General features: G+C 39.0%; 1 protein-coding gene across 1 annotated transcript; it reads left to right on the plus strand.

The window, feature by feature from the left end:
* Window positions 1-54: 54 nt before the first annotated feature.
* On the plus strand, window positions 55-20,128 carry MNAT1 (MNAT CDK-activating kinase assembly factor 1; the record flags this gene model as incomplete). The annotated part of the gene is made up of 5 exons (XM_010297411.1): window positions 55-207; window positions 1,877-1,950; window positions 10,648-10,751; window positions 14,529-14,669; window positions 20,003-20,128. Coding segments are annotated over 5 exons (598 nt in total), but the record flags the coding sequence as incomplete, so codon positions are not given.
* Window positions 20,129-21,453: the final 1,325 nt, after the last annotated feature.

Consider the following 21,453-nt stretch of genomic DNA (forward strand, 5'->3'; position numbering starts at 1 on the left):
TTCAGTTACTGTTTAATGTGTATCTGCCTTTATCCCCTTTCTTTTCTCCCACAGATGCGAGAGCTGTGTGGAACTGCTCTTTGTGAGAGGGGCTGGGAATTGCCAGGAGTGCGATACCCCCCTGCGGAAGAGTAACTTCAGGGTACAGCTCTTTGAGGATCCTGCTGTTGACAAGGAAGTGGAAATTCGGAAGAAAGTGCTGAAAATGTGAGTATCACCACTGTTAAAAGAACAGAAGGTGGATGTATTTTGTGGCTCGCCATTTTAAAAAAATTTACTTACTCCTCTAGTAGTACAGAGGAGATTTTTTTAAAGTGATAACCCATAAAACTTTATCTAACGTGGAGGGATTTCGGAGAATCTGCTTTTATGCAACAACGGAGGGCTGAATTCTCAATTTAGCCTTGAGAAATTCCTGCTTAGCATTAGAAAATGTTGGGTGTTTCTATGTGGCCTCCCTTGGCAAAGACTTGCCTCCTAAATGCAGTTGATTAGATATTGAGGACTGCAGCTGCTTTCCCTTTGAGGGGGTGAACATGGGAGTGGGGCAAGAAACAGGACCTTGACTGTTTTGTTCCCTGGGGACCAGTTCTGTTGAAGGCCAGTTCCCTTCAAAATGAAAACAGACAAAAGAGAAGCTATGTTCACATTGTTCTCTACTTCACACAGCAATTTTTAGTGGAAATGCTTCCTTACAAGCCTTGTGTTACTAGCCTGTCATGCAGATTTGAGAGGTCTTGAAGCTGTGATAAATGAGATCTATAATTGCATGTCACTCCTTGTGGCCAAGAAACAGCATTTTATAAGGAAAATAAGTGAGCCAGTTGATGTTTTGGTAGAAGAAGGTCTGATAGAACTAACAAACCTGGAGAGAGTTGTGTGTGCAAAAATGAATGTATGGATAAATTATAACCTTGGCAGCCTTCATCTAGACGTAGTACAATACTAAATGAATTATATGATGCTGCTGAGGTGTGGGGAAATTGTGTTGTTGGATAGCAAGATGCTGATGTGGAAAGTAGTAATAATTTTGATGCTTGATTATAAGGTCTACTTAAATTAACAAAAGTCAAACTGGAATGAACCAGCTTAGTTGAGTAAACACAGAGTGAAGTGTAGTTGGAACAAAGAACATTGTAAAATGCTTGGCCCACTTGAATTTGCCAGATTAGATTTTAATAGGCAGGAAAAATGTCCCCAAATGGTAATTTGGCCCCCGTTCTTGGGATTACATCTTTTTATACTCTGGGGTGTCACTTATCTTGGTCCACTGGGCAGGTAGAATCCCACCTTTATATTTTCTTGGGAAAAAAGCCTGCATGTCTTGACTTTCAGAGGCTGTCCATGTTCTAGCCAGCTGTCCCTTCATCTCTTTCACTTTTTCCAGCTATCAAGAGTTCTGGAATGGTCTGTTGATATGAAATAAAATAATTATGTAGCATTTTCAGTTTGCTGCTGACATACGCTTTCTGTTGTTGGCACAAAGCCAAAAAACCTCCCTTTGCTGGTTTTCTAGAAAAGCTTTTCTTGTGAACTTACTGTTGTGTCTGCCTTTGTTAACAGGTTTCTCATGCTGAAGGGCTGGCATGGAATTAGTATATCTTAGCCTCTGTGCTCCTGTTTACCTGTAACCCTGGAAAAGGAATTGGCAAACAGTAGGCAAAGATAGCACCTATTTATGCCAGGTTGGCTCCTTTCCTTTAAAACAAGCTCTTCTGTCTCCCTTTAAAGATTCTGTATGTTGGTCAGTTGTAGGAGCCACAAAGCATATAGTTGATAAAACTAGGTCAATACTTAATACGCCTGCAGCAAGAGCCTCGTTGAATTGAAATTGCATCTTTATGTGTTATAAATACTTGTTTCTTTTCTCTCAAAGATACAACAAAAGAGAGGATGACTTTCCCAGTCTAAGTGAATATAATGATTTCCTGGAAGAAATAGAAGAAATTGGTAAGTCTTACTGCTTGCATTTTTTATGTGCTGTGCTCATGAGACCATAGGCTTTTATCTTCTGACTCAGCTGTCTATGAGAATGTCTAAGTTGAGTTTCTGTAATAGGATTTATCATAGTATCAGATGTTAATCTAATTACTTTTTTCTGTACATTTTTAAATTGTATTTGCTGAACTGTAGGACATCGTTAAGTAAAACATTTTATCTGCCGGAGGAAAAAAAAAACATGATTCAGAGAGAAGTAGTGCTTTTTAGCTGGAAAGAAAGGCTTTCAGGGGACTTCGGTGCTGCACTGGGAAAGGTTAAACAAAGAGAGGGGAAATTGAAATTTTCATTGTATGCCTCCACTAGCTTTATCTACCATGACAGAAGCCATATGGTGTCTTTCATCATTTTTGCTTCTGCAAGTACAGTAGTTGAAGCTGCTTTGAAGCTGATGACCTTACATACCACTGTGGTAGCGTTTTATGTTGCTGTGCAGAAGGAGAAGGTTTAGGAACAGACGTTGATTTCTTTCTCTTTGGATTAGTTGAAGCAGAACTTTGCCCTTTGGGGAAGGGACTATGTTATCAACAGAGTTTATTTTCTTCTTAGTTAGGGTGACTTGTGATTTATGGTGGAGTGATGGATTTTGCTTAGAAAAACAAGGATGTGTTCAAAGGAGTGACTCCTAAATGGTTTGTTTCTTGGTTTTTATGAGCTTCTGAGGCTTTTCTTTTTTCTTTTTTTTCTTTTTTTTTTTTTTTTTTGTCCTGGAGGAAGAAGAGGTGGCTTGGAACATGTAGGAGGGGCAGTGAATGTGATTTGAAGGAAAACATGGAAATGCCACTCCCCTTTGGTTTCTCTAAGGAGCCCTTGCTCCTCTTTGTACTGTGGTGTTTTGTAGAAATATATCCAATACACTTACTGCTGTCAGTAATGTATCATATTTTTGTTGGCATCAGAAGGCTGAGGCTGGAGAGCTAAACTGTGTGGCTGGGAAATACCAGGCACACTCATGCAGTCCAAATATCTGGAGGAGATGATGTGGGTGTAGTTCTGTTTGTATATTTCTTTGGATGGTGCGGGGGAAGGAGGGAATGAGTAGAAAGAAGGCTTGCATCTTAGCCAGAGGATCCTGGAAGAATCTGTGTGCTCATAGAAAGGAAAACTGCTTTTTACTTCTGTAGCATTAAATACAGGTTTCCCACTTACTGCTGTTGCAGGGGTTTTCAGCATCTGCAACAGGGGAGTTGAAGTTTTGCCTGAAATTGCACAAATTGATGAGGTTAAGGCAGAATGTTATGATTCTCCAGCTCTTAGGATTAGATTGTTAAATTTCAATGGTTCCAGAGCCTGTACCGGTAACTTTGGTTTAGAAGCAGCAGAAATCATGGCTGGTATCTGTAACCTTGTGAAGAAGAGTGAATTTGTCAATAATTGTGCTGACCCTGCAAATGCATAATGAAGAAGTTCGATAGATAGACTTGTTAGGAATTGGAGTTAGTTGCCTGAAAGGGACACCTAAAATTCTAAAAGGAATAGGAAGTCTGACTATCTCCTAGTTTCTTCATGTAGCAGCCAGGGTGATGAGGCAAAAGATGGGGTGCAGTCAGGAGGCTCTTAATTTTCACCATCAAAGGGGTCACTTATGATCTACTAGCTTCAGGCAGATCCAGAAGCTGGAGGACTGGTTAGATTCAAGACCACCACCTTGGGTAGGAATTCAAGCCCTGTTCTCCTTTCCCTGGTGACAAAGTTCATTGCGCACATCTTGCTCTCCCTAAGCCCTTCCCTGCCTGCACTTCTGGGCAGAGTTCTCCACCTGACAGTTGTCTGGTACGTAGTAATAGCGTGGCTTGTTCCGGTGTTTTTGTGCATGTTGTATGTGGTGTGGCTGAACCATGTGTTAAAGGTGTCCTTGACTCCGTGTGGTTACTTCACATTTTACTGCTGAGGGTATTTATTTCATTTTTTTGTGTATGTGAATTTCCTGCTCATTTGTGTGTGTGAAAAACTAGATTGCAAGATGGAAAAGGAAGGGTATAGTCATGCAGCACAAAGTTCTCCCTTGTAGAGCCAATATACAGCAGGTTGGCAGTAGCTGGTGGTCATTGTTCAAGCTGCCAGGTTAGGAAGCTAGGGAGCCAGAGAACTGCATTTCCCCGTTCTCCCCCTGCCCCACATTTTCAGGTTTTTCTGTGGGAGGGCAAAAGTGCAGCTTTACCCTATTTTCTTTTTGCTGGTAAGTTTTGTTCTCTTCAGTTGTTGTTGGAGATTAAATGAAGTAGTTGTTTGGCAGAGACAAAATGTAAACAACCTGTATAAGTATACTTCCTGTGACCTTGGCACAATTCTGATAGTTTTTCCAAATGTTTCAGGTAGGTCAGCTCCAACATTTGCAGCAGTTGTGCTGTCTTATTCCATTGATGTGATATATGACCTCACTTGAAACATATTTTCCCCCTTCATATCAGGATTGTTATACCTACAGACTTTTTCTATTTAAAGAAAAGAGTTGGGTGGTACCGCCACAAAAGTGTGAGAGGGGAAGGTCAAACAAACATTAGGGTAGTCACCTTTTAAGATTTCTATTATAAAAAACACATTTTTGAAGTGGTTTAGAAGGTAGCCACTAAATAATGCTTTGGGCTAAAATGTGTTATGCAAGGTTTTAAATAGAAACCACATTTGAAAGCAAGTTTTCCCCAGAAGAAAAATCAGTTGGACAATTTGAGAACATTGTAAACACAGTTTGTTGTCATTAACACTAGGAAGGAAAATAAAGTGAAAGGGTTAAAACCTGCCTTTGGGAAAGGTGTGGGCAACATCTATCAGAGTAAGTCAGGTCCATGCCCATATGATGAGGGGGGCAAGGTTAAACCTTAGAGTGTTGCTATAAGTTACCATCTCTGGACATGATGCAAAGTTTGCTGCTCTTTCTACAAGGTTTTGTTCTTCCCCAGAGTATCTTTGTAGCTGGTTTTTCAAAACCCTGTGTGTAAGCTCTCCAGAGCAGGGCCCGCCTCCTAGCACGTGTGTACATACTGCCTGGCACGATTCTCCTCATACCTGAAAGAAGCCTCTAGGCATTACCACAACACGATTGTTAATAGTAATTATTGCATTTTAAAAACATTCAGCTTGGAAGGAGACTACTGTATTTGTGCCCTTCGGATTTCTGCATCTTGTTACTCCTCTAAGACTTTATGCAATGCCAGCTGCCTAGTGACTTGTCTTGCGCAGAACGTTTATCTCACAAGTGATCTTTGGAGAGAAAGGATTTTGGTATCTATGGTCACTTATGGGTTGTGTTGTTTATTGTTTTGTGGTTTTTTCCTCCATGTTTGTGCACGAGGATGGTATTGTTGGTCCTGACAGTGGAAATAACCCAACTGGAAATTGGGTAGCTTTATCAAACATCCATTTCGGTCATCTCCTCTGAACAAAGATTGCAGTACCACACTGTTCCAGCCAAAATGGTCTTTCTTAGACCGATGAGGCGAGTCATTTCAATCATTTATTACTATGCTGAGGTATTTTTCTGGAAATTATTGTCCCCATAAAAGACAACTGAGGATAAACAGAAATAATTATTAATACCTAACTAGATTTTTCTGGCTTAGCTGTGGGTTTTCTTTTGGTTTTGATAATTATTTTGTTATAATCACAGAAGTGTTAGTTGGAAGGGACCTATTAAGATCTATTCCATCTTTTCTTTTCCTCACCCCTTTCCTACCCCTGTTAAAAGTACAGTTGGCCCAGACATTGAAAGCACCAACAGAAGATGTCGCAGTAGCTTTGGACTTGCTGACCAGGCTGAGGATGTGGTTGTGTCTGCCTTCATAGCGCTCTGCCCAAAGCAATTGTTGTCTTGCCATTCCTGGTCTCTAGCTGGTGATTTATAATGATGATGATAATCAAGGAGTTGTTTGTAGTAGAGTGGGTGAAATATTGTTTATAACAAACTAATACTTACTAATCTAAAAATTTTCAGTGGACTCATACCAGCATTGCAGATCAAACACGGTCATCAGAATAATCATCTGCTGTGTTGCCAGAGATGGAATGTTCCAAAAGTTGTATAGCAAATATTTTTACGTGGTAACATTGCTGTCTTTTAAAGAACTAGGAGGAGGAGCCTCAGAAAATTTGCAGTGTCTCAGACTGAATCAGGGAGATTATGATGGACTTGAAGTCCCGTGGTGGAGTGACGTTCATTCATACTGTTGTGCCTCTGGACAAATTATTGTGCCATATAAATATAATTTTTGTCTCACTTTTTTTTATTTTATAACTAGGAAAATATTTTTCCATTTGTTGTAGAATTACATAATGAATGTTGTTGTTTTGCAAAGTAGTGAAAGTCTCCCTGTAGAGGCTGAATTTCAGAAGTAGGGAGTTTTACCTAAATAGAATGAAATGTTTCAGAAAAACACAATAGTCTTGCTGTTGTACTTCGACAGATGTCTCAAGGCAAGTCATTTTATAAACCAACCAATGTGAGATGGATAAGTAGATAAATAATTGTTGCATACAAAACAGCTTCTGTTTCTTTTCCCTGAAGGGTTTCAGGCCTCTTATATTGGCTTATGCTATATTTCAACATGGACAAAAATAAGTCTGGCTTCTCTTTGAAACCTTTTCAAACTAGCCATCTGCTTTGCCAGTCATATTCAGATCTCTACCAATATTTTTTCAGGGTAGGTTGTAGCATATGAGTTAGGGTTTTTAACTCTTTCTAGTTCTTCTAGTTTTATAATTTGTTTTGCTGTATCTTTTAAAAAGGGAACATTTAAAAGAATTTTATTTCAAATAAATTTCTGGCAAAACTCAAAGCAGACCAAATTTAAAAAAAAAAAAAACAAAACACCCCTGCATAGTCCTAGCTATGTAAAAGGTAAGATGTTGAGTATGAGTGACCTGTGTTCTTTGATTTGATACTTGTTGATTTTTAAATGCCAAGTAACTTGTGGGAGGGGACAAGGGAAATCTTTTAATTATTTTCTGTGGCCTAGTGCCCCTTACAAAATGGACTTGTCAGCTATAATTGCAAGGATACAATGGAAAGAATATGTATTTTCTGAATATTGATGAAAAGATGTTTGAAGCTCATGAAAAATATATTACAAAATATGTTGAAAGATGTTTTGACTGGCTGGTTGGCCACTGATAACCATGCAATGTCAAAGAGCATAGCTTGTTTTGCTGCTAGGGTGTTTATTGTAGGAGGGAAGATGTTATTTTCCTTTATTAAAGGACAACTATTGACGCGGATGTTGATCTAGGGACATCCAAGTCTTAACACTGCTGCAACAAAATGTAGATCTTCAGCATCTTAGGTCTTGAAATGTGGACCAAGATAATGTTCCTTTTCAGTGACTACAAGTCAGTATTCAGTGGGAGAAATCTGCTCTGGCCTTTGAGGGTGCTGGAAGTATGAATCTTTCTGATTGCTGGTGTCCTACCATATCCTCAAGTGACAGAGTAGGGCAAGACTGACAGAGCAGAATCAGCATGGTATGAGCAAATCTGACCGTTGAGGGGGTTTTACCTTGGTTTGGTTCCACCCACAGCAGGGAAACAGAAGGAGAAATAAACCATCTTTCACTATGCTGCAAGCAGAGCAGTGTTTTTAAGGTGGCTGTGCAGGTGGATATTGAAGGTTTTTTTTAAACATTGATGGAGTAACATATGTCTTACATGGAAATGTTACTTCATGTCAAGTAGCAAAATAAACCTGCTTTTGTAAGTAGTTCTAAATAAAGGCAGACATCTGCATCTGTCTAAAATTTGCCTGCTTTCCCCACTAACAGTTTTAAATTTTATGGTTTTGGTTGTACAAACCTAGGTTGTGACGAGTTGAACCTGTGAAAAATAGCTGAGAAAGGAGGAAAAAAAAAAAAACCACAAAACCCCTGAATGTTTCAAGCAGCAGTAGTTGCAAAATCTAGATCATCATCTTATTGCTGGATTATTTTTAGAGAAATACCCAAGATATTCAGGAGCCTAAAGGCATTTGGCACCTCATCTTGCTCCTCCTTTTGTACCTGAAGGTGGCATCTGGGCATCCTGCTGGCACAGCATGTCTCATATGCTATTTCTTTCTTGTGTCGTCATTGAAGAGTTTAGAGAGCTGGTGTGTGGATTTAAGTTGTAGGAAGTGCTGACATTCCCATGCAGCTGCTGTCATTGCAGAGCCCTGGTCTGATTGTATGCCAGCATTTTCACATGACGATTCTTGTCTGCCGTAATACTCAAATATTATGCTGCTTGTTAGCTGGGAACTGTAGGCTGAAAATAACAAAAAATTTAGACTAAAATAATGTGTATTACTAAGGAAATGTTGCTACAACCAGAAAGCATATGTTTGTCACAATATGAAATTGGAAAATGTTGTTAACGCCTTTTGGAGAGAAAAAAATAGGTAACTTGCTTCCAAAAACCAAGGAGCTGAACTTTGAATGGCTTTTTGGGTCATAGCAGTGCCCAGAGGTTCCATCTGAGATGAGATCAAGACTACAGAGATAGGTGCTTGCATATAGGTATAGTACAGAACTATAACAGACGATGTATTAGAAGAAAGGAAGCTTTATTCCCCTACTTACCGGTGGGAGACCTCCCCTACAAAGGCCCAGCGAGCTGCCCAGGAACAGTAGCAAAGTTGGAAACTGAACTCAAGTTTTAGTTCCCAATCAAATGCTTAAACCACTCAGATCTTCCTTCTGAAGTGAGGATGATGGGGTCGGGGTGGAAGAGTTCAGCTGATCTAGGAACCAGGCTGAAGTAAAATGTCAGTCCTCTTGATACTGCTCATTATTTGGAAAAGAAGGGGAAAAATAAATACGGCATTTTGTTTGTTTGCCTAAGGTTAGGAATTTCATCAACTGCATCTTGCCTTGTCCTTTTTGTTGCAGTTCAAGGAAGGACTGAATACTTTTGATAAGAGTAAGATGATATGGTGGGTGCAGTACTCCTAGAAAAAGAGTATTCCTTCCCATCTGTACACTTCTGTTACTTCCTTTGTACTATCTCTGGCACCTGCCTGGCCCCTTTGTTGAGCCAGTTCAGGTTACTGGAGGGCTTCTGTTGACACTGCAAAGCATCCAGGGAGTCCTGGAGTCAGAGCAGGGAAGGGGCAAGACCTGTGCCTGGGAAGAAGGATGTAAGAGCAGGACTGCTTCTTTTTGGTAGTAGTGAGCTGCTATACAACTGGGTTTGTAGAACTGAGCTGTATCCCACAACTCCAGCATTTTGGACCTTCCCTGTTTTCTCCCCCCACCTCTGTTTGCTCCCTGCTTTGATTTCTTGCTCTCCTTTGCTGCTCTCAACTGGTTTGCCAGTCTAGGCTACTAATGGTTTGTCTTACCTAGAACCCTCCTAAAAGCTCATTTCTACCATTTTACCTGTGGAAAGGATGAAAGAAGGGATATAATCTTTACCAAACTGAGATGTGTGCTGTTCTGATGAGTAACAGCACAGACTTCATGCTTCTTCCTTCTATTCCTCTCTAGCAGCCTTACTTACACAAATGACTTGGCAGTGGTGCATGTGCCCAGAGTTCATTTGGCCCAATCACTTGAGAGCCTAGGAGGAGAGAACTGAACCAAAATCTTCCAAGTTCTGTGCTGGCATTTCCACTAGAACCCCCTTCTCTTCCTTAGGGTTTGACTTAGCACAGTTGCAGTACCGTTGTTTTCTTGCAAAGGATTTATGACACTGCAGATTTCTCTGCTGCTCTTGTAAATTTACTGTAGCCATGTGACAAAGCTCTTTGAGGCTTTGAGTGCTGTGTGTTGGCAGTCTTCAATGGCTTTAAGGCCGTGGACATGAGCCCAGCATCTTCTCTGGATGGCGATCACCAAGCGACTTCCCAGTGATACTGGCGTTCAGTTGGAATTCACTTCACCCACAATTGAACCAGTGACCTCGAGGTGAAAGGCTTACGCATTGTATCAAATCACTAATCATCCAAACCATCTACATCTTTCAAGCTGTTGATTATAGAAACTGTTCAATTTTTTGAGGTGTCTTCCAGGCCATGTGTAGATAATTGGGAATGTTGTGCTAAAGTATGGAGCTTGCTGGCTGATTCTGCTTGCTCATAATTATGTGAGATATAGTCTCTCACTATCGAGAGACATCAAAAGAACGTTACTTAACCTATTAATCTGGATGCATCTGCAGATTCCTCATAATAAAGGTAATTGTACATTGGTGTCTTTTAAGTTATCAAATGATGTAGAAAATTTTTTGTGTACCTGAGAATTCAGTCTATGTAGTCTTTGTGCTTTAGATAGTCATTCCTCTTATGAAATTGAATAACTTAATTTTTAACCTTATCTTAATATGTATGTGTTTAGTCTAATTTTATAGGAATCACTGTGTTTTTAGCTGTAGCTGCTACCTGAAAATGTCAATGTTTTATGAATAATATTATGATGATTCATGTGTATCAGTATCACAAAATAGGATACAAAAGTAAAATTTCATCTCCTACAGATGTATAAATCTAAAGGTACTCTGCTATCTTCTGTTGGTTTGGAGTGATTTATCAGATTATGTCTTGCTTCACAGGGCATATTTAAATAAACTCTGTTATTGTGATGTTTATCTCTGGTGCTAGAAGGGGTAGAGAACATGAGTAGTATTTTTGTCATAATCATGCATGCCAACCTAATGCTTTTACTTTCTGTCTTTCTAATGTTTATGCAGTATTTAACTTGACCAACAATGTGGATTTGGAGAACACCAAAAGGAAAATGGAGCTCTACCAGAAGGATAACAAAGAAGTCATTCAGAAGAATAAGATAAAACTGGTTAGTTAACTTACCTCCCCTACAATTTTTATTCATTATTAAAGAATTTTTTGCAGTGGAGTACTTTCTGTAATATTGTAAAAACAAGTCAAAGCTGAAGGCACTATGCAGATTTCACTTTGTATTCAAAAATTGTAATAAGCTAATATTCTGTGATACTGTTATTTAGTACTGCTTAAAGAGATTAAATTGAGAGTTGAAATGTAGTTATGCTTTATTTTGGGAAGGGCTTAAAAAGAGGGGCAGGCAGTAAAGTCTGCATCTAATACATCACCACCCCATGCGTGCTGGCAGTGTCATTGGACAATATCCAGGAGAGACCAACTTCATTCCTATACCAGGACAATCATTCCTTTCTCATCCAAAGGAAAAAAGGAATCCAGACGCAGACATTATGAAGCTCCCAGGAGAGAGTTGTAAAATTGAGGGAAAGCACAGGTCTGGTTTATGCAAAATTTACAATGAAAGATGTTGAAACAAACATTAAGACTTTTGTTCAAGAGTTGATAACAATAACATCAGGAGTATTGTGTACATGACCTGTATGAAAAATGCATGGTTGTTTGGAGATTTATTAATTTAAAATGTGGCTCAGATACAAGTTCTTTAAAAATAAACTTGCAAGCATTTCTGTAAGAAAAGTTTAATCTGTTAAATGTTTTTTCAGTATAAAAATACACATTGTTATCGGTTCGTGAAAGGAAAATGTCTGCCCAGAGTGTGACATAACAGGGTTTTGTGTTTGTATCCCAACTGCACTAAGGACTTGCTTTCAAATCAGTAGGGGTGAAATCCTCACTCCCCTGAAGTCTGTGGCAAAACTCCCAGTGATTTCTTTAGCTCTAGGATTTCACAGGAGGAGATTGGAATCTGAAAAATGTTTGTTTGAACCTCTTCCTTTTAAAGGCAAGGAAATTTCCCTAGGGGTCCATCTCTGATCTGTTATCCTATCTCTGACACTGTGCAATATCCTATGCTTCAGAGCTTGAAGAGACCTGCCAAATCTTTGGCTACATGTCTTTCTTTACAACGTAAGTGCAACCTCTCGGGTCACGATGAGAGTAGTGTGCTTTGCCTGCAGCCCACCTTCCGTTCACGTACGTGATGCGCAGACGGCCTGTGCACTAGCTGTATGATCACATCAAGCAGCACAGTAATACTCTGTACCCGCCCAAGCCCCCTGGGCCTTCTGTTTTCTGTACTGTATGGTCTTGCTGTGATAGAGGCTGTCTGGTGGAAGCTGGACAAGCCTGTGTGAATCCAGACTTACTAGAGATTTGGAGACTTTTTTTATTTCTTTTTCAACATTTGAAACCCTCAACATTTCTTTTGCAACAGTTGAAACATAGTAATAGACCTGATGCAGTTGCTATTACAAAAACTGCATGATCTTGCCCATAAATTTACCCATTTACCAAAAGTTGAAAGGGTGCTTTTTCTCTCTGGCTCTTTTTGGCAGGTTTTGGAATGTCTTTACTCCTTAAATGATAAAACATGTCCTAATTTCTCACCTAAAGTTCTTAGGGCTAGTAATTGTCCCTTCATTCTTGGACTGACATTATTTTTTCTGTCCACTGTAATAGTTTGCTTCTGAGGAATATAGATACTTTCTGTCCCTCTTGGTGTTTTTGTTACCTTTTGCCTGTTCCAGTTTGAATTTGAAGGGACCAGAATTGAATGCAGTATTGTAGCTGAGATCTTAACAGCCTCTTAAAAAGAACACTGTTTTCCTATCCCTACTGGAAACATGTTGAGATGCATGATCCTAAGACTGGTTTTGTCTTGTAGCACTGTCATATGGGAGGTTCAAAAGCTGTAGTGGTCAAGTAGTGCATCATGTTTTCTCCTCTTTGGTTTCTAACTGATGAGTTGATGTCTCCAAATCCATGGCCTTGTGAGTTATTTTCATCTCACTTCTGCTACTTCTGTCCTCATGAGTATGTCATTCTTACTTAGAAATCAAAATATATTAAGTTACTGAAGCAGTCACCTCAGGTGACTGTGGGACCTGTGGGACTTGTTCTTCTGTCAATACAAACCATATTCTTCATCTTTGTAGCCAGTTCCTAATGACCTTGCTACTCATGTGCTGACCCATCTGTTACATGTGTAGATTTGATGCAGGACCATGCAGAGAAAAACTTTAAGTAGACAGGTTTGAATAAAAAGGTGAAGAACTCTTGGAAAAGAGGTTCTTGTCATTATAAATTGATTTTTTAATATACATATTTATATATACTTTTTATATATATAAAAAACCTTGCACTCTAAGCAGACTACAGTTTTCCCAAACGTGCCTTCTTCCTTAAATATCTGTTATTCTCCAGTCATAGGGTATCCTGTTACTTCCTACTTTATCACTAGATGTTTAATTTCACTTGCTGCTTTTTTCAGTCCTGAAATAGTTTTGTCTGGACTCCATGATGTGAATGTGTCTTAACTTTTCTGATTTCACCTTTCTTGAATGTGGTAAAACATTATACCTTCTATTTACTTCTTACCATTTGCCATCTTGACTTTACTTCAGGCTTTACCATGATTATCTTTATTTCGTTAGATGTTGGGGCTGTGTCTGGGTTATCTTTAAGCTTGACACAACCCTTGCTGCCTATTGGATGCATCTCTCTTCCGTTTTACTGGTTTTGGTCTTTCAGAAAGAATTTGATCTGATTTGTGGTAATTCATCCTTTTTCCTGTAGTCTAATCTTGTTTAGGTTTGTGTATCAGTTTACTTATTTCTGACTGTAATTTTTCAGGGCTGGTTCTTCAGACTAGGTCTGTCAGTTCTTCCCTTCAAGTTTTCTTCTGCTTCAGTGCAAATTCCAGGTCAGTCTTTAAAAATAAACATGGAAGAGGCTTGGAATAACTTAACGACCCTGAGATCCTCAGTTCTGTTAACTGAACTAACTAGATCCCTTAATTCTCAGAAATAATCTCAATTAGCAATTTAGAGATTTTTTTGTTCATTTGTTTCCTTTCATTAAATACAAAGAGAATCCAGTTTCAGGCGGTCACTGGTTGGTGAGCAGCTCTGTACCAGTGTCACTGCTGGTTACAAAATGAAAGCAGCTTCTGTTGTCTCAGTGGCAGGTGATGAGATCTGTCAGTTCTTGCATCCAGGGGTAACTGGGCCTCAGTAGGACCCATTGGCTTGATCTGCCTGTGCTAGTTATTTCTTTCTTTTCTTCTCTTACGGCATATGACTTCAAATTATAGGAAAAGTTCCTCATTTTTGGGCAATGTGACATTTTTTACAGTTCATGCTTAAGTATGTTTGAGCTTATAAGCTTCTCTGTTAATATACACAGATTTCTAATGTCTTGTTTTTCTTCTACACCATTGTTAAGAAGCACACAAGATGCAGCTGATCAGGGGGTCAATCAGGAACAGTATTGTGGGATCATATTTTTGGTCACCCACTTATATCACTTGAGAAGTAGAATGTGTGGGAGCAAAGAGGGGTTCATTTTAGAGAGAAGGTATAAGGAAAATCCCCTGTCATTCTCTAGCATTTATAGAGCCAAGATCCACATGGTTACTTCCTACGGCAGAGAGCAGCAAGGAAGGAAAAAAAAAATGTAACTTTGCGCTGAGCAATAAGACAAGGTAATATATTGCCCATAATGACGGTAAAATTATACCTTAAAAGGTAGAATTTGGCTGCTTTCCTGTTGCTTGGTCTGACCTAGGTCCTTTGGTAGGCAGCAGAGCTGTGGGTGAGCTCTGTCCACCCAAGAAGGAAGATTGCTATAAGTGGATTTCTAATTTTCATTTCAGACACGGGAGCAGGAAGAGCTGGAGGAAGCGTTAGAGGTAGAGCGACAGGAAAACGAACAAAGGCGACTGCTCATACAGAAAGAAGAACAACTACAACAGATGATAAAAAGGAAGAATAAGCAGGCACTCTTGGATGATCTGGTGAGCAACAGAACCAGAGGCTTTGAATGCTCAGAGGCAGAGCAAACAGCAAGTACATTGACATTCGTCTCTACCACAGTTAACTGTGTGGCATTGATATCTTTACCCCTTTCTGTAACTCTGTCTTGCATGTGTTGTGTTACTGTTCTCTTACCTATCATTCGTTTCAATGTTACAAACAATGCTGGTTTTGGTAAGCTGAGGACTGGAGGAAGAGTGCTTCTGGGATTCATAGACTTAATTGGACTCATTGTCCAGAATGTCCAGTGCTGGTTAGAAATTAATTCTAGGAAAGTATTCTTGGCTGTTTCAACACAAAATTAATCCTTGATAAGATGTTAGCAAAGAAAAATACAGGAGATTTCTTGAGAAGGCAGCTATTTTCCTGGTTTTTCCTGGTTCTGCCTGGTTTAATTTTTTTGTTATGTTTTTTTCTGGTGAGCTTCCGTTGAAAGCTCTTTCCTTGTTGCTGATCGAGATGTGGAGGTATATTTCAGAAATGGCTTTAGTGAGTCCAGCCACTCTACCAGTTTTACTTATTAGTTGACATTTGACTGCGTATCTGAAGAAGAGCTAGTATAAAAGTCTAGATTTATATTTAATTAATTGACAATATGAAAACCACAGGCTTTGACTGTGATCAAGGATGGCTTGCCTTAGCATAGCTGATACGGTGGCTACTCCACCGTGAACCTCATGTATGATGGGTGAGGTTCTGTCATGTCTGAGGCCATGTAACTGCCTGCTTGTTTTGCCTTCAGCTGATGACAGTTATATCTGCTTTGGTGCATGGCTGATCATGCAATTTGTGAGGGGGATAGAGAGGAGTTAAGTTGGTTCAGCCATAATGTGAACTCTTACTGCTGGCTTATTAAGCAGTCCTGAACAGTGGTTGACAATCTGGTATGTTGAAGCAAAGTGGTGATCAGGAGCTATGTCATGAGCTCAGCCACCTCTGCAAGGAGGAGATGGTGGAGAACAGGGGACAGTAACCTCATGAGTTATTCAAGCCTTGGTCAACCCTTTTTGAGTCAGAGCACCTAAATGATAGGTGGTCCTTTTGTATTCAAAAACTACCGTGAGAAAAAGATTTCTTGCCTTGAGTGTGTCATGTTCTCTTATTGCAAACTTTCTGTGTACGAGTTACCCTTTTGAACTGAATGAAACTTGGATTCATTTGAGGCGTGTAGAGACAACTGAAGCAAAACTCATCTGCTTCTGAAAATTGTGTTGACCTTGTCTTCGGCTGAATTTACTACTGATTTTGCATCTGAAATGCAATGACTATGTGTGGGCATAGAGAAGCTCAATGTATGTGTTGTTTAAACAAGATGCACATCGCAATCTTTTTAATACATGTATGTGTACAGACACGTATGCAGAAACATTCACATGCTTTAACACTCATGAGAACAGTCTCTGTGTAACCTTGAAGGAAATCAGAAAAAAGGAGAATTATGTATGTGTGCAGTTATGTCAGTGTGGTTTAAAGCTGCTTGGCAGACTTAAATTGGAATTTCTCTTTTATTTCAGTTTCTCACATTAATATAGCATTAACTGCTGCTTTGTATTCTCAGTTGTTATTCAAGATGCAGATGCTTTTCTACTTTTCCTAGAAAAGTAGAGTTCCTTTTTGAACCAGTGCAGAGGGCACTGACATGAAAAGGGCATCGATGTGCAGTTTAGGAGTTTCAGGGGCTTTCCTCAAGAGCTGCCTTTTCCTAAGACAGGAGTCCTGGCAACCTGTCATTGGTTTTGCTGAAAGGAACTGGTGTTTCTTTTTTTTTTTTGTCTCCCCCAGACAAAAGCAGGGATGAGCATAAAGGTTCTTTGAAAATCCCTCAAGCCTGGAACTTTGCATCCATCAGTCTCTTTTCACTTTAAAGATAAAAGTACTTACAATCCACACAATTAGGAATAGTTTGAGTAGTGGATCAATTAATAAAAGCTCCACTATGAACTTGAATTTAATGGCTCAGAATAGGGATTTTTAACTGGTTTCCAACTTACTTCAATCCTGTTCTAAAACACACTTTTAATTTGTTAGAGACCAGTATGTTTTTTGATTTTTTTTCTTTTTTTTACAAAGTAGTTGGTTTTACTGGAAACCTACTTCACCAGATGGTTTGAGGAAAGAATGACCATAAATAATCTTTAAAACATGACCAAAATAGGTAGTTTTAACTGTGATTGCATATGTATTGCTGTTAAAACATATCTTAATATTCTAAAAACAACAGAAAGGTGATTTTTTTAAAAGCTGAGGAAGGAAACTGGGCAATTTAAAGTTGTGTCTCTGTTTATGAAGGGGCACTGTCAACTTAAATTTGAGCCGAAACTTGTTTTGTAATGCTAAAAGTTTATAAAAGCAGCACTGAAGGGTTTGTGTAATGACTTAACAAAGTCTCTGGAAAACCAGCAGTTGTTAAACAAATAAACATTTCCTATGGTCTCTGAAATCCCTCTAATGCTGTGCTGCAAATCTGAAAATGAAGCTGATCATAAGTAAAACTTAACTGAGAAATGCAGCAAAAGCCAAGCATAAGCAGTAGCAGTGTAAAGATTAAATTAAAAAAATAATCTTACATCTGTGGTTGCTGGTACTGTGCTAAAACAGCAAGGATTAATTTCTGGCTACAGTGATAGTGGCAAAACTACTGACTCGGCAGGACTGTGGGAGCAGAGGAAGGTGGGAAGCTGACATTTCACCCATTGGTTTTGAATCGTCTCTTTTGGATGCATCACCTGGTGTTGGGAACCTGCAGCCCACTTGACCTGGGTCTTGGTCATTGTTTTCAAGATTCCACCCCCTGCCCCCTGCTACTGGGCAGCAAGAGAATATTTAAGGCAAATTTTTTGTGAGGTCCAAGTAGAGATGGTGGGTCTTTCCTCTTCCAGGAACAGAATTTTACCTTTGCTTAAATTGTAATGACTGAGGTGATTCACAGTTTCTTTTATATATTATTTGTAGTAGTACCATATGGAGTAATGGTCTCAGTTGTTTACAAAATTGTGTGAGAATACTGTCCCATCTTCAAAGAGCTTAAAATTTAGATGGTCTGGAGGCAGGGAAAAAGGCGTGGAAATGATTGGTATTTAAAATGCTGTGCAGCAGGCTCTGGTTCCTGGTCCACCTGAGGAGCTCAGTGGGTCATGCAGAAAGGACCAGCCCTTGTTTTTTGTTTTTCGTTTAACCTTCTAGACTTGGATAATCGAGGGTGAGTAAAATGTTAAAGCACTTCCTTTATTTACTGTATAAACTCTCTCACCTGTATACAGAAGATTGTAGATCTGCTCTTAGATGTCTTCTGTGTTTGTGGGACTTGCCCTTACCTCTTGAAGAGCCTATACTTCCCAAGCATGAACAAAATGGCATTGCAGCACATGGACAAGAGGCAGGTTTTCCCTGTGCCGTGGCATAGCTTGGAGTCAAGCAAAGGGCAAGGTGCCTTAAAGACAGCAAGTGTCCCCACTTTTACCAGAACTTTGGGGCTTTTGAAGACAAATCTTTCAGAAATTTTTGCATATAACTGGCTTTGTTCGTACTGCTAGACAGTTTGTTTTCCCATACAGAAAATTGCTAGTATGGATAAGTGCTTACAGGATTGGACCTTTCATGTGTGTTAATAGTTAACAGAAGGGGTATGTGCGTATTGGAAAGGACAAACAATCACAGACGTGGTGACTTGCTGGCACGATGTGGGTTTCCCACAGTTGTGTAATCTGGTTACCGACCATTGTGCGAACTCTTGAGAAGCTGGTACAAAAATTGGCTTCCTTTTAGTTATTGTATTAGAAATGCAGCGAACGTTTAAGGAATATGAGAGGACAAAACAAACCAGAAAACACTTCACACTCTTCCCTTCTCCCCCAGCGTATTAAATCTGATGATTAAAAGAATCTAACATCCTTAAACTCTGCTGACAGCTAGCAGCACATGCTGCTGCGTGGTGCTTACAGACATGTACAGCACTTTGAAGATGCAGTCTGTAAACTAATGGGTTCATGGACCACATTTTCTCCCAGTTGTACAGAAATTAGATGTATCTTACTATTACAATTTAGGTTTTTAACATCTTCCCTCCCCTGTGAGTAGGATCCCGTGCCTTAGTTATTGTGTTTGTGACTCTGGACCAGGTATCTTCATGTGAGATTTTTCTGCTTTTAGCACTTGCAATGTAGTTGTAAGACAAAGTTAGTGTAACAAAATGTAGTGAGGAAGGAGGACTGCAGTGTGATGTGAAGAGTCAGTGTACAACATGACTTTTTTGTGATTCCTTCAGAAGATTTCTCTAGGATACTATGAACAGCAAGACACCTCACGGTGTTAAAAACTTCCAACTTCTTACCTTGAACTGTTCTAAGTAAAAAATCACACTCCAGTTTATTAAAGTTAGTTTGGTTTTTGCGAGTACCAAATATGGTTCATAGTCGAGTATTTGCTTGGTTCTGTGAAACAGAAGTATATGTGATGTTTGGGGGCCTTGGGAATAAAATATTGTGCTAAGGCTGTCCAGGAAGAATCCGTCTGAACTTCTCCCCTGCTCTCAACTTCATCGTCGTTCTAGCTAGGAAGCCTCGAGGATTTTGGTGTGCGTGTGGATAGTCACATTAGTTTATTAGAAAATTACTTGGCCGATAATTTTCTGACTCTCTCAAGAATGCAGTACATATATGTATGTTAATAACCATTCTGTTGCAGAATTGTTCTGTTCAGAGAGTTTAAGTTGTTCATTTGCTTAACTATTCATTTTATTACTTTTTATATATTTTTTAAAAATTGGCTGGCTTCCCTAAAAATAAGTTGGTGAAGGAGAAAATAAATATGCTGTTGCTTGCACTTACAATAGTGCCATTGTGCAAAGCAGAGCAAGGATCATTTCCAAACGGCCTCAGGTGAAATCTAATGGGAAACAATTTCAAACTGGTCTGAGTTCATTGGTAGAAAGAATGCGTCTTAGATAAACATCTGATCCAAGTTATACTACTTGGTATTATTATTCCTTCTCCGATTAAGTTCTAATTTTTTATTTATTTTAATAAATATAGTTGCATTGGCCAGTTGGAATAAGGAGCCTGTTATACTGTCTTTAATGTGGATTCCATAAAAATGGTTGTTTGCAGGTTACTCTGATTTATGGGGCTGCTGCAGCTTTTTCTTATTACTGAAAATGATCGTTTTCTGTAAACTGTTTCTCATAGAGACGGTACTTAGCATTATGCTGCTCTGCTAGTGATGGCCTTTCAGGCACAGCTTGCAGTTTTGAAGAACGTGTAGCATTAATTAATATTTATTTTCTTTTAGCATTTAAATTTGTTCCTTATATTTACAGGAGAGTTCCAGTCTTCCTGCTTCACTGCTTTTAGCTCAGCATAAGGACAGATCTACTCAGCTAGAAGTGCAAGTGGAAAAACCCAAACCTGTCAAACCAGTCACGTTTTCCACTGGCATCAAAATGGTAAGACTTGCTCGTTTCTTTTTTTAATGCTTTTCAAAAGACCAAAGATTTCCTCATATGATATTTAGAGATTATTTAAATCTGAGTTGCATATATGAAATATATAATTGGAAGAGAACAGTCTAAGTAATTAGGAATTAATGTAAGAATTTAATCATTCTGCTAGTTGGAATATATGAAATATTTTCATTGTGTAGTTGTTGAAAAATAAGCTCTACCTTTTCCCTGCAAAGTTGTTCTGTACTCCGAATTATTGTTGTCTCATTTGTGTACCAATTCTGGAAGCTGGAATTTTGGAAGTTCAAAAAAGGTTGCACTCTCTTCAGATTTTAAGCCCTGGAATAATCTGTGAGTATGATACAGGCAATTTAGAAAATGGTGCTGAGTAGTTAAGGATGCTCTTTTCATTGTTATTGGAATCTAGGAAGCAACAAGTATTTTTCCAAATGTGTTACTGCTATGGTGACAGCTAAAGATCTGTCAGCATTCCTGTTCTTTATCACGACATGGTACAAGTATGCATCAGCCTGTGTGTGGAAATGTAAAGTTTTGTGGGGAGTTTTAGGGGTGGGAGCATGAGTTACTGATCCTTTTTTTTCACCTAACTGCTTTCCTGGTTTGTTTTGTTTTAAATTTCTGCATTTTCTTTAGACTTTGTATTTTAGAATTGATAATGGTAAATGATGTCTTTAAAATAACCAACATACTCTACAACCTCCTCAACAAACCAAGAAGTCAGCAAAGACCTTTGCATCAAATTAATCTCTCATCAATTAATCTATTTATTTTGTCAGGGGTATCTGTACTGTGTTCCTTAACCCCCAAAGAGTTCACAATGTAGCAGCATTTGCAGCTTATTTTTCCAAAAGTAATGTCAGCTTTTGCAAAGCTGTGCAGATTGTTTTCTTGTTTTCCTGTATTATAAGCCATATCTTCTGATTTTTTTTCTTTTAAAATCTAAGAGTCTGGGGCAGATTGATAAGCTTTGTGAGACATTTTCTGTTTGTGTAGAAAAGCTAGTGGACAGAAAATGTTTATTCTGTTTTAAAGAATATTCTAACTGAATGCCTATACTTTTATTCTGTTAAAATATATTGTCAGAATTTCTTAAAGCTGTTGTCCTTTCTTCTGGGAAAAGAAAGAAGATATGCTTATGCCACATGATGGGGACAGTGGAAGTACTTTCTAATGCATTTGTAGATGGATATGAAATGTAGTATGTGGTAGTGGACACTTCAAATCTGCAGCCCTAAGTAAGCTTCATCCAGGAATGGTGAAAGACTTGGATGAGGAGATTTGGGTGGGAGTGTTGATCTGCTGGAGAG

This window comes from Phaethon lepturus, unplaced genomic scaffold (assembly GCF_000687285.1).
Source record: "Phaethon lepturus isolate BGI_N335 unplaced genomic scaffold, ASM68728v1 scaffold39730, whole genome shotgun sequence".
NCBI classification, from domain to species: domain Eukaryota; kingdom Metazoa; phylum Chordata; class Aves; order Phaethontiformes; family Phaethontidae; genus Phaethon; species Phaethon lepturus.